The sequence below is a fragment of the Chlamydotis macqueenii genome, chromosome 1 (genome assembly GCF_036417535.1).
Source record: "Chlamydotis macqueenii isolate bChlMac1 chromosome 1, bChlMac1.mat, whole genome shotgun sequence".
Taxonomy (NCBI): domain Eukaryota; kingdom Metazoa; phylum Chordata; class Aves; order Otidiformes; family Otididae; genus Chlamydotis; species Chlamydotis macqueenii.
In genome coordinates this window covers 121,398,039-121,412,468 of record NC_141556.1, presented here as the reverse complement: position 1 = coordinate 121,412,468, position 14,430 = coordinate 121,398,039, and the positions used below count along the sequence as shown (strand labels likewise).

Genomic DNA, 14,430 nt, shown 5'->3' with positions numbered 1-14,430 from the left:
CAGGCTTGTCTTTTTGCAAGTTGGCTCAGACTCTGACCTACTTGCTACTAAAACCTCTTGCCTGAGTTTACAGTTACTATCACTGCAGAGAAAATGTCCTTGTGGACAGCCTGGAAAGCAAGGAACCACGACAGAAATTAGGATGTTGTTTTAAACCAGTTCTAAAAGAGTGTATTGCCCTCACCTTTTAGTGTATGCACTCATCCTCCCGGTAAAAACAAGCAATTAGTGCTACTAAAGGATTTTGCAGCTAGCTGTGCTCTTGATCAAGATATTTAAGTTCTAAAGCACAAGAAAATCATCCCAGTCTGACCTCCAGATCATTTTGTATTTCCAAATCCTTTCTAACCATTGTGCTGTCATTTGAAGAAGCAGAAGGAAGGCATCAGAAGTTGTAAAAAATAAATGTTGTTTTGAATACTGCACATTTGCCTCCTTAAAGCATTAAAAATATAAGTCTTCACAGAGCCCTGTGAAGCAGACAAGTGTTACGCTCATGTGAAACCATATTATCAGTAAAGAGTGACAAAGAACTGAGACCATCACTCTGCAAAGCATTATGCTTAAACGGCTGTCACTTGAACTCAGATGTAAAAGTCAATGTCCTGTTGTTCAAACACACAGTAAGGATACAGCCAGGAATAAGACACTGGTCCTTCCCAGATGCCAAATAACAGCTTAGGGAATTTATGCTGCACAGAATCAATTATACTCTATCTGTGTACTGCCATGATCTGTACAGAACTGTATAACATGTGTGGTCTCGTACTTTGTTTTTCAGAACACAAGCCATGCCACCTGCTGCTGCAACAACTACAATAGACTCAAAAATCCTCTACTTTTCTCCACAAATGAATGGCTTTTTATGGATGCCTTCCAATATACTCAAAACAAAAAGTAGTGTTTAATTCTCAAAAGTTAATGGAAGCACATGAGAAGCCTAGGGGCTCTACAGAAAGGGAAAAAAAAAAGGTCCTCAGTTGCAAGAGCCAGTCAAGCTTTCCAAGTAATGGGGAAGTGCTTTGATTTATATAATTTAAAGCACACAGGAGCATTTAAAAAAAACCCAGAAATTAATATTTAAGAGCAAATCCTACATCTCTAATATATACACACAAAATACAAATAAACACAAACACAATTTTTGTTAATCTTAAGAACATGTGAAGTTCATCCCAACAGAAATATCTTAACTGTGACTATGAATTTTTATTAACATACTTAATAATTGCCTAATTACAGTCTTACTTCCCTGCCTCCACAAATCCCGTTAACATAAGGAAATTCAACAAGATGAGTTGGCATAAGGCACTTGAATAAATGGATCTGAGCCAAAAAAAAAGAAGCTGACAGGTATATTAACAGAATGTGTCTGGTGCCCAGTGCAAGGGGAAAGAATCTCAAAAAAACTCATCAGTAGCCTGCCAGAATAAAGATGTTTGTACTGAAAGAAAAACAGCTGCCCTGCTCAGGACTGCGTAAGGCACATCTGATTAACTTCAGAGGGTCTTTTTCTGAGAGTACATGACAGCAACACAAAACCAATCAAAGGCTTGAAGAGCCCCACTATATGATGGTATTTTCTTCCAAAGGACCTCCAAATTTAGATCACAGCTGGCTTCATTTCTATTAACAGGACACACATATGTAGGTCCTACATCAACAGGAAAATTAATGTAACACTAACATTGACAGATGCATCAGTCAAAGGACAAAGTTTTATAGCATAAAGACATATATAAACAAAGAGGGTTATAGAGACTTAAATAGACATAATTTATGAAGAATTTTCAAGAAATCTTGTTGTAAGTCCCCAAACTGCTGACTTGTAGCACAGCATGTGTAGAATCCACAAACTGAATTAGCCAGAAATACCTCTGTTTGTCTACAGAAATCACTGTATCACATAACCCAAAAACATTCCATCCTTTCCAGTTTTTTTAGATATATTAAAAATGAGCTTAATTGAAAGTCATTAACATAATTTACTTTGCCACAGTTAAAATGGCCCTGTCAAACAAAGCAATTAAGTTTTGGGGATTTTTTTTTTTTGCTAAGCAATAGCAGCAATACTTTCAAATAAGAAACTCGCTCTATCAGGCCATGAAACGCTATGTATCCATTGTCTTACAAGTATTTTGCTTGTATGTGCTAATGTTTACGTATGACAGTTTGGAATTTTACCTTACCCAGCCATCACTGTTGTTTCAGTGAACATCACTGTTCTACTGTACTCCTCTGGACACAGAACAGAAGCATATTTAAAAAGACTGAATTTCTGTAATCAAAATAATTTGGAGGGGAGAAAGAGAAAGGATTTCCCAGTTGCAGCTTGCAGCTCTCACTGTGTGCCAGCTCTTTCACTTAACTGCATCTCCTTCCATTTGTTATTGAATCATAAAACTTACATTGTACTGCGTGTAGAAAATTAGAAGACAAACTCAGTTTGAGTAAAGGAACTCGGGAAAAAGAAAAGGCATGTCATGGCAATTAGTGAAGTAGGCATAATTGCTGGCGTGGGTTGACAAATCAAACTGAAACTGCTATTGACTAACCCAATCTTTTTTCTCTTTCTGAGCTTTTAATAAACCATACCAAGTAGACAATAAGAACTCTGTACATATAATATAGCTGTATTTTAGTGTGGCATTTGACAAAGTACTGCAATGAAAAATCATCAAGATATCAAAGATATTGTGCTAGGATAAAAATACAAGAGCAAATAAATTAGCTTAGGAACACGGATGCTGGAGATTTGTTGGTGATTCATTAATCCAGAGGCAGGTACCAAATAGATTACTTCAAATTCTGAGGCTAGAAATAGACAATTTAAAACCAGATAATAAAAAAATACAGCAGATGACCTTGAGAGGAAGAAAAAAAAAAGTTATTTCATCAGTGACAAAGGCAGACACAGGAAACACAGAAAAGGCTATAACAGATATAAAATCACAGTATTGGGATACTGATACTTGTTAAAAACAAGAGAACTTTATACCCTTTTAAAAACCTACAAAATACAGTTTACAAAGACTATACAAACAATATGCACAAACACTAAATAAATAAATAAATAAGATACAAACAAACTACCTGGTTAGGACTGTTCACCCTCACACTAAAAAAAGAAAAAAAAAAATTAAAAACCGTTGAAAACCCACAAGCCACCATGCCTTTCCCTACCTGAACCTACCTTTCACCTCAACTTCTTGTATTGTCAAGTCAAAACTCCATGCATCTCTTAAACTGTTTTCTTTCCTTCCCAAATTAGCTTTCCAGTTACAAAAAAAAAAACATACATGAGAGGAAGACAGGTGTGGAGGAGTCTGGGATATTTGATATACACTGCAGCCATGTTTATTTGATGCTTCATTGTTGCTCTATGGACACAAATTTGCAGGTCCATCAACAACTAGCCCCACATCAGCAAAAAACAAGACAAGATGATCACCTCAAGTAGCCTAATGCCTGTTTTTTGAGTGACATTCCTTTTTCACCTCTGATCAACTGCATACCAATTTTCAGGATTTACAAGCTGACTTCAGCATTGGACACCACAGAGGACATACTGTAGACTGGAGAATAAAACAAATGCCTCTCTCTTCTGCCAGAGCAGACTGCAATTTTTGTCGAAGTGCTCTGGCAAAATTGGTAGTTACTCAGAATCTGCAAATGGGCTGATCTAGCTGTAACATCATGACCATCTGAATGGAAAAGTCTAGAACAGCCTGAGACTGCAGTGAATTTGTTCTCAAATCATATATTTCTTGATTTTTCTGAAAAGACTTGCTACATAAGTACATATCTGAAACATAATCAGGACAAATTCAAGATAAGGATAATAGTGCCTTAAAGATGCTCCTCCAAATGAGCCTTGGAAACACAAGAATGTTTCAGAGCAAATGCCACCAGGTCACTCAGTTTTACTTTCCACCCTGACTGATTGGCATGCACTGCTAACTATCCAAGGCAAGATACATGCCTTTATCAAAATTCCCTCTAAGCCACTTTGTTCAGGACTAAAAAATTCCTTGACCACATCATCAGCATTTGTTGATAAACTACTCAAACAGCCTCTTGTGCCTGCAAGATGCACATGTTCATCACCATTACTCCATGCATTACACCAGTTCAGCTCAGGATTGACCCAACTGCAGAGTCGAAAGATTTGTGGTATAGCTGTTCTATTAACCTTCCTATGGGCAGGAGGTCATTCCTTCCATCTGGAGTAGGATCAAGTGATGGATCTGCAAGACATTGATTTGTAAGGGCTAAGGTAATTAAAGACAGGGAAATAACATCTTCTGTTCTCCCTTCATTCTTCCCACTAAAGGACAAATATTAAAAAAAGGAGAATGAGGTGGTGCTGTGGGTGTCTGACTGCCTTCCACTCAAGAAATACAATTTCTTCCCTATCCTGAGACTCTGTTTACTGTTAGGTAAGGGTGACTTCAGACACTAATTTTCGATGCAGAAGTTGCACTTCACATATTCTTTTGAAGAGTTATAAAATCTGCAGGTTCATTGCAAGTTTCAGATTCACCATCTGCGTGTGCTTCCTTCTACACTTGGATGTAACTGACAAAAACACCATACTTGTCACTCCAAACTCCTGCCAGCTGGAATCATGCGCAGTGCCACACTAGAAGTTTACAAATACTGATTAGGAGAGGCAGACATTCACAGCAGCAACAGGTCTAATAGGCAGGGACTCAATCTCTTGTTTATTTTAGTGAATAAAAGTGTGGGGAATTCCACAACACTTTCTTTTCCTCTGATTTTTATTTTTACTTCTGCTGTTGAGAGAGAGAGAGAGCACACTCTCTAACCGTCAGTCCATTAGCAAGGCGTGGCAAGCACATTACACACATCTGAAGTGCAGTTATCCTACAAGAGAGAGATTTGTTTATCCAGCACATACACTCTCTTTGGCCTTCTTGAGTGGATTATGAATGGATCCCACTCTCCTACCAAAGCTTTAGATGTTAAACTGCAAGATAACATATACTCCTAAAAATAGAACAGGATGGTGCTTCTAGAGAACAGTTAAATGTCTCAACAATTCCTTCAGAGCAAGAGTATATTTTGAGGAATGTTGCCCTCAGGCAATGCCAGGTGCAGGAGTCTGGGGCTTGCTCCTCCTCTGGCACCTCAGTTACGCCAAAAGAGCTGTCTAGGGGGCTGCACAAGGAACTGGATCAGGAAATTGACTCACAAGGTAAATTTTCTTCTTTTCCCTTTTTTTGTCGAGTTATTTATAACCTGGATGGCTTCTCAAAGCAGTTTACCGCATGGCCTCACAAAATGACTTTCCTTGAAGAGTTGAAGTGGACAGCAGAATAGTGCAGGTGGAAGAACCAACTGCTGTTGGGAAGGAAAAAGCAAGAGTTTCTCAAGATGGCTTTGCTGCTGAAGCCAGCAGATCATGAAACTATACCCTAGAGGATATGTGACAATATAAAACCTATAAAATTTAAACACTAAGTTGCTACACATTTCTTTAGTTGCCATATGAATGAGTAGAGGCACAATGTTAGTTCCACTAATTACAGTGAGAATAGGAACAACGGTCCCCAGTAGAGAGCTACCGGCAACATTTGACTACAAAAGGAACGAGCTGTGACACAGGTTGTAGCTTGTGCTGCTCCACAAACAGCAACAGCACATAATTAATGTGCTGCAGGAAATACTATCCCTGCTGGCCTCAGTTCTGACTATTTTTAAAACATTTTTTTCCATTTATGTTAGCTGCTCAGAGTGTCTGATGGCTTTCACAGGTAATGTGGTGCTCACCCCTATGAGACAGGGGCTGTATTCTGCCAGAAATGTGAGAGTAACCACAGTGAAGAGCTGGAGAGAAGGAAAAGGAGTTTTCCTTATGCCTAAACTTGTTCAGTAGTACCCACAACCCACAACAAATGAAGTAAAATAGATAAGATACACAGAAAAAATACATAGATATTTTAATTGATTAGATTTAGGCCAAACTTTGACACATACTCCAGCATAAAATTCTGCAAAACCAGTATCAAATTTTGATAATTTAGCCATTTGTTTCTGTTACAACTTATATTCTTTTTCTTTCCTCATTCCAGAAGATGAGGACAAAATTATCGTGTACAGGAGCTATGAACAAACAGAGTAAAATTCAGAAGGAAAACAAATAATTTGGGGTTAACAATAAATAAACAACTAAAGTAGAGAACTATTAAGGGGAGTATGGAAGAGAAGATACTTGGCTTTACTAGCTAGCAATCTGGCAAGGTAAGTAAGAGAAAAAACGCTGCCGTATTGTGGGACTGACCAGCACTTAACTTCTTCGGCAGTTTCAAGTATGATGATCTACGAATGCTATTACTGAAGATTGTTAGGGATTCCTCCCTTCAGTTTATTCATCTCATTGATAGCCATGTCATCCTTGCTTGAGATTTCCACATAGATCCTCTTCTGAGAAGGAAAACATGACTGGACGCTGCAGCAGGGAGAAGAGGAACAACTGTGCTCCGACTGGAAAGGTTCTGCTGGTCAGGAAAATAATTTACTTCTGCTGTCAGAAACCACTGCATCTACAGATCAGAAAGTGGCTCTCTAGCTTTTCCTTTGCCACATGGCAGACACTTACCATTTCTCAGTATGTGCTCTAGCAGCTCCTCAATCCTATGCATCCCTCTGGCAAGAGGTGCTTTGCATTCCCATGAGAAGGATTTCTACTCAGCCCAAAAATAGTCCATATGCTTAAGATTTACATAGGATGACAGAAGATGAAGTGAGGTTTTTGGTTAGGGTTTTGCTTTTTTTGTTTGGGTTTTTTGTAATGATCCACATAAGAGGTTTTGGTATCACAGTTCTCTCTCCTGCTGTATGGGCAATTGTTCCAGATGTTAAGGGAACCAGAGCTCGGAGGTGTCAGAATTAGCATCAACAAATAAGAGTCCTGAACAAAGGCTTGTAAAAATTCAGGTAGTTCAGCATAGACAAATTTCAGTTCAGTAAGACTTTTTTGCTATGACAAGTCATCCCACTGCTGCCAAGCCACAAGACAATGAACTAGTCTGGTTTCTGTTGGGGCACGTATTATCTATCAACACGCATCTTCTTGGCACGCTTCAAACTTTATGCTCATCAATTTTTTTTTCCTCTTTGTAGATTACTATACAGCTGCACACTCCATCACACATAGTAATTTCAGAAGAATGGACATTTTATGTAGCAGGACTAATGTCTGACTCCTCACATTAACCTTGCTTCACCAACTCAAGTCTGTTTTCCAGACAACACAAGCAACTGAAGTAGAACTTCCACTTGCATTTTTTCAGCCTAAAGAGGCTAAGAATACCTGCCTGGAGTGTGTTCAGTCGGCCATGGAAAATGCTGTATCCCTTACTTAAAATGACTAAGCATGAACATCAAGGAAAGGTGACCATCATGTTGGATATAAATAGAATTTATTTTTCTCAGGTGTATCTTCATCCCATCCTCATACATACAATTAAAGATTCATTTCATTATTTCAAATCATACTTTTACTTTATTTTGGTACATTTTAATATATAAATTAACTTTAACTTGAAGCTCACTTTCTTCAGAAATCTCATCAATATTGACTCTGTTGTCTGTTCTTTTTTGTTTATATAGGAAAAAATATTCTCTCTACTGTTTCATTTGGAGCAGAAATATGACATAACAACTGCAAGAATACAAACAATCAAAAAATCTAAGGATTAAAGATAGAACATAAGGACAATTCCTAATAAAAAAAAAAGCCTTAAGCAAGTAAACTCTTGCTACTGAGTCTCTGAGTACACAATATTCTCTATACAAACAGTGCAAATCCACCTTTAGGCAAGGTTTTCCTGTCCTTTAATAAGATTTCCAATTTCTTGACGGCTCTTTTTTGTTCCCAAAGAAAGTGAATGAATCAGAGTAAGGCAGTTTTGCTTGCTCTGAAGTCAAATATTTCATGTACTTGTAGACACCAAATGAGATTCTTCTTAATCTTTCTACTTTGCTGCATTGTGTTAAATCAAAATATTATATTTATGTCTGAAAAAAGCTACTGTTTCTTCACTATAGCAGACACTCCACTGTAAATATTATGTCAAATATCAGTCTATGCATCTGCCTAGTTCAAATTTTCACTATGTACCATGAAAAAGTTAGCAAATTATAATAACAATCAATAACTGTAAATATTTATTATCTCCTTTTTAAAAAGTTTAAAATGGCAACTGGTCAAAAGGCCCCATACACACACTGCAAAATAAACTTTAATGCATCTTAAAATGTTTTTTTTCAGCTTTTCAACTGTAATATACAATCAACTTGTGGGAACACCCCTCAGTATTTCTGTACTTTCATGACAAAAGCTTATTTAACAAGTTGCTACAATGAAGTGATTTGTAGGAGCAGTTATGGATACTACTGTCACACACTTAGACTCAATCTCATACGATGACTGTTCAGTCAGCTCCTCTCTCTGTTTATTAGAGACTCTGCTCAGTCTTGCAATTCAGAATCCACAGCACATCAGCAGTCCTAGCTGCACCTCTTTTAGGCAGGTTGAAATTAAATTTTTTAAATTTATCATTTTGCATTAGTAGTTGAAAAGATTTATTTAAAAAGTTTGTAAAGAAATCTGGGATTTCTTAGTTTACAGTGCTGCACAAACGTAAACTACTACTGTTAAGTGAGATCCCAACATTTTTTCCAGTTCTTTGCCTCAGTCTAGTCTTTCTTCAAGCAACGTTAAGAGCTGAAAATGTAATAACCACCACTACCACCCCTATTTTATATTATTTAGTTTCAGGAAGTTTTTAACTTTCTTGACGTCCCTCAGACCTTTCTTACTCCTCTTCCAGTTTACCATACAGGTTGAAAGTCCATCTCCTGCAATCTTCTCACAAGTTCAAAGTTCTCACAGTACACTAGAGAGCCAGAGCCATTCTTTCTTCATAAGCAGGTTAATCTGGACAAACACTCCTGGTAAAGGAGTTCTGGTGAAGCATTTTTCCTAGAAATCCAGACTGCCAGGAACCACCTCGTTAGGACCTTTTGGATTACAAGTCTTTTTCAGGGCCCCACCTTGCACGTGATATTCACTGGACTTCTGCCACTACATCTACCGACATGCACATCACAAGAAAATGCTGTTTACATAGCTATGAATAAGCCTCCCCTGAGGGGTCGGGAATGTTTGTTGTTGTTTTTTTTAAAAAACTCATTTGTCCCTTGTTTATGTTTCTTACAAGAACAAAAACAGAGGCAAAGAAAAAAACCATGCTTCCACAAACTTCATTTGAAGTATGAATCTAGAGCCACAATTCTTGTTTCAGATACGTAATTTAGGACAATCTTTGGGTACTACAAAGAGAAAACAGATTATTTTATCTTTGTTTGTTTTTTTTTTTTAAGGGTTAGTTTTTTTCAGTCTTTGATCTATAATAAAAGTAACGGCTAGCCAGCAGGAACATGTCTTACTGTTATTCTGTAAAGACTTTTGATTGATTCATCCTTCTTTCAACTCATATAATTAACACAATAGAAGTAGGTTTTGAAAAAAAAGAACAAGCAGTCATCTTAAATAAGAGATGCTCTTTATCTATCTCCCTTTCTGTACAACACTTAATCTGTTTGACTACACAGTTCAACAAAAGAAAGGAAAAAAAAAAAAGTCTTAAACTTTTTTGTGAGGGCAGCAGATAATCATTAAAGACAGGTTGATAATGGTTTTGGTCTCAGCATATGAAAGCAAATTATACCCTTGCCCTTGAACAGTGCAATTCAAGACTATCCTTAAATATCAAAGAAATTACCGTCTGTGCTGACCAAAATTGCTTTCCCATCTTTTTTACAATTAAGAAGGAGCTAAAAATGTACACTTACGTTGCTTTTGCAGGAGACAATCACTGAGGACTAGTATAAGAATGAGAATCATCTGCCCTTATTAATACCTAAAGAGACAACTATTTCCATTCAGCAGGAGGAAAGAAAAAAAAAAAAAAAGAAAGAAATCCTTGATCACATTTCAAAAGGCCATCTTATCCTGTATCGTAGAAGCTGTTTATGGTGGTGTCCTACAATTCAGAACAGACAATTTCATTCTCCAGACCCAAATAATCAATGGCATTTGTCCTTGCTTTTAGCTCCATCTTCAAGGCAAGCAGATATAAAAGGAAGTCAAGAATTAAATACTCAAAACAGAGACAAGATTTTCTCAAATTCTGAATGTTAGGAGAGACAACAACAAAAAATAATAATGTTACATTAGCATTATCAAACAAGGTAAGAATAGAAAGTACAAAACTCTGGAGCTCGTTGTTACCCATAAATAAGCAAAGATCAACAGTTTCTGGCTTGCAGACAGGAGTATAACCTAGTCCAGTGGAAACCAGATGCTAACGTCCAGCACCAAGGTGAAATCTGCTGGGACTTTCTCCTGTCCCTACTTTCAAACCTCTTTTCTTGGAAACTCACAGAGGCCCAAAGGACTGAACATACAGACCAAAACACTCATTCACAAGAGCTGATATTATGATGGATGTAGTATATGAATCTTAAATTCGCCTGCCTACCAAAATTTTCCTGATGGTCAGAATCAAGTACTTCTGCAGAGCAAAAATGAACTTGTGCTTGTGTACTCACTCTGTGGTTTGCGGAGGACCGTAACACTCCGCTTGCCCTTTACCTTACTGCACTCTTTACTTATTGCCACATTCTACCTACCTAGAAAGTGGGGCAGGAAAGGTAAGTTAAAGTTATATTTAAAAGTAACAGGTAAGAGATCCCTCTAAGGAAGAAAACACATAAGACAAAAGTAATGTTGAATGGCACGGTGAAAGCATGCATTTTTATTTTATATCACAAAAACTATGACAACCCTTAGTCAAGTAGAAGGTGTTTTAAAACCATTTACCTGATTGACAGTGGCAACTACCTAAGTTAATGTACACCCTGCTGCTCTTCCTCTCTTAAAGGCTGGACAATCCTAAACCATTTCCTGATACTAAAAGCTGCTCAGGTTACATGATTGCGAAATAACTTCTGACTATTTTAAAAATAATTCAGAACCACCTTCAGAACTTTTAAAGAGATAGTAAAACCATGCAAGTAAAAAATATTTAAACTCTTTACATGGCAGAATTCAAAGCACAGCTGAGGACAGTTCACTTCCTGGCATTTTATTACCTGGAAAATCCAGGTGCGCGTTTCCTCTCTAAGACCTATTAGTTAATCTAAAATCTCAAACTACTTAAACTGATGTATTTTTTTTCCTGAAATGGTGTAAAGGGTTCTAGCATTTCTCACTCAGCTATGTTACTTCCATTATAACTGCTCAAATATATGGTCTTTTTTTACTGTGTTTGCCATATAGAAACTGTTTACCACACAGGTCATAGAGATAGTATTTCCACACACCTACTTTTAAAATACTTTTAAAAATAACGTAGCTTTTAATGTAATGGAAGCCTGACAAAGCAAAACCAACTGGTTAAAAAAAAAAAAGACATTAAAGAGTTCTACGCTATGCACAGTGCGACACAGGCTGTAGCTAATAAATAAAGACCAAGTCATTAAATAAACACCAAAGATCAAGTCATTCAAACATGATGGATAGTTTTGCAGAAGTCTTCAAACAGCAGGTGAAACCACCTCTGGTTTTCTATTTGGATGCTGCTGTCCAAATGCAGATTCCTGAACTGTTCTGTCAGGATTTCAGCCCATCAGACCTCACATGCACACACACACACACATGCATATCTACACATATTGTGCCTTGCAAACCTGATACTGATGAGCTCAGAAGGAAGCCTCATTTAACCACTATTGGTTCAAATGACCAAAGTAAAAAAGAGAATGGGAAATAACATAAGCATGCCAAATTTGCACCCATCCTCAAGACTAGCATCAGATTTCATTTTTATGTGTATTTCAAAAAAAAAAAAAAAAAAGAGAGAGAGACTCAGGTTTGTAATTCCTTTCCTTGTTTCAAGAAAACATAAAAAAGGAAAGTTCTACTTTGTGGCAAGTTGCTATATCTGATGCTCTAGCAAAACCACAGTTTAAATAATTTTCTATCAAGCACAGCTTCATTAAGGGTTGCCTACACAGGATTTTCAAGTGCAGCCTGTAGTGATAGGAGTTCAGTTGTTCACCAGCTATCTTCCCCACCCCCCCCAGCTTCTTGTTATGTTATATATTGAGGAACATTACACAGTGTGAGTGTGACAGCCTCCTAAATAGAGCCCAGCTGCAACAACAATAGACTTTTTAACTACAGTAGCATTTTACAGTGTCATAGTTAAGGAATTAAAGACACTTTACAGGAACCAATTTGCCAAGTCCTGTGAGACACTTACAGAGAGGCTCATATGCCACAAAAAGGTTGAGTTACAGAAGAGTAAAGAGAACCTTTGACGCAGGTTCAAACATTCAGGTGACAAATGAAGACAACACTTTAAGAGACTGGAGGTGTCTGCAATAAGAACTAATGTGTGTCCTTCTACTACCACAAAAATAGCTGGGGGAGTTGAGGAGGGAGGAGCACAATTTAGAGATCATTCTGTTAGGAAAGGAAGGACAGCTGGCCTGCAGATCATGACAGCCTTTCAGGCACGGGTCTCCAGAGACACAGACTTTTCCACAATACATGGATTTCATATGTACATCACCGTTCACCATATACTAATTTTCAAGAGACATTACATTATAATTAGATGGTGATGAGGGGGTGTGATGTTAGCTTGTTGCCGGTCTGGTCTCACGTGCATGGCGCATGTCTAGTCAAGTGAGATTACACCATCGTTTTTTAAGCATGTACCAAGATAACTGATGCCACAAGACACTGTGTTCTGGCAATGAGATTCTTAAACAGCAACCTTCATACAGCCACATGTGTGTCAAGGGACAAAGACCTCTTGACGGTCAGGCACCAGATTAGCTCCTTATGAAACAGATACTTCATAAGAGAGAATAGCGAGATGTACACAGGCTTGTCCCAAAGCACGACGATGCTTTCCCACTGTCAGCTAGACATCAGCAAGGAACAAGTCAGCACATGACAGCCATGAAGGCCAAGATCCAATTATACCCTCAACCCCCGGGCCATGTAAAGTAGTTTCTCTGGCCCAGCCTTGTACGGCAATTAAGTGGTCCCTGTAGTCTACTACAGCTTCCCTAGATCCCCAGAAACAGAGTGGTGGGGGTTCACCCAGCTCCACTGCCCAGGAGGACCAGAGAGGCTCAGCTTTGTACCAGCACAAGGCTACCGGTCCACCAAGCCCAGCTCCCCATCCCCGGGCGGGACACCCCAATCCAAGCCTCGTACCCCTGTGAACAGCGGCGCGGGCACCCTCAGGCAGGAGCGCGGCGCCGGTGCCGCCGCACACGCCTCGGCGACAGGCACGGCGGCCCGCAGAGCAAACCCACCAGAAGCGCTCCCCTCACCCCCCCACCCCCGTCACCGTCCAACCCTTTGAAACCCGCCCGCAGCGGGCTCACAGCCCCAAGCCAGCAAGGAGAAGAGATTACGTTCGCGGGAGCCGCGGGCCGGGCCGTGCCCTGCGGCGCGCAGCCGGCGGGAGGCGCAGCCGCACCAGCTCCGGCTCGGCCAGGGGTGCTCGGAGCCCCGGGACGGTCACTGCCCCCGGCTTCCCCCGCGCTCCTGGCACTTGAGAGGGCGCGGAGGGCGCCCAGCCGGGCGGCTCTCGGCCGTCCCATGACCGCCGGGCAGGAGGCGGCCACCCTTCCCGGAGCCCGCCGGGCAGCCCTGCCGGCACACCACCTGCCCGGCTCCCCTCGCCGCCCCGCTCACCTGCAGGGGGAAGGTGGCCGCCTTGTTGCCCACGTAGCCGCGGACGACGTGGCTCTGGATGGAGAGCACCCGGCACTCATGCTCCGGCTCCATGGCTGTTGCTGCTGCCGCTGGTGCCGCTGCGCCGCCCGCGCCGGGCCCGGCCGAGGTGACGGCGCCGGGAGCAGGAGCAGGGGGGGAGGCGGAGCGGGGCGGGCGTCACGCGGTCGCACTCCCTCCTGTCACACAGGCAGCGCGCGGGCCCGCCGCTGCCACCGCCCCCAAACCGTCAGGCGACGTAATGGCTGCCCCCGCCCCCACTGACCGGCTGGGAGAAGCAGCAGCCGCCGCCGCGGCTGGGCGCTGCAGTGGGTGGGGAGGGGGGGGGGGGTCGCGGCGCCCACCCGCGGCACCTAACCCCCCCCCTCCCCCCCCCCCGTCTCTTCCCGCCTCTGGGCCTTTCACTGCAGCTCCCGCCGCGGTTTCCGCCCCGCCGCCGTCACGCGCCTCGCCGGCCGCCCCTGCCGCACGCGGCGGCGCGGGCGGGCGCCGTTGCTGGCACAGGCGCCATCCCGCAGGCAGAGCGGCCCGCGCGGCTCAGTCCTGTGGCGAGCCAGGGTGCCGCGTCCCCTCGCCCGCCT

General features: G+C 41.1%; 1 protein-coding gene across 2 annotated transcripts in view; it reads right to left on the bottom strand.

Annotated features, from left to right (window-relative positions):
* The window catches only part of PDXK (pyridoxal kinase), a 54,480-nt gene extending 40,474 nt beyond the window's left edge, over nt 1–14,006 (bottom strand). For both annotated transcript variants that reach the window (XM_086766014.1, XM_086766024.1), the window contains exon 1: nt 13,811–14,006. In XM_086766014.1, coding sequence (XP_086622140.1) covers nt 13,811–13,903 — 93 coding nt within the window. In that variant the 5' untranslated portion in view covers nt 13,904–14,006. The remainder of the gene's footprint in view (nt 1–13,810) is intronic.
* Nucleotides 14,007–14,430: the final 424 nt, after the last annotated feature.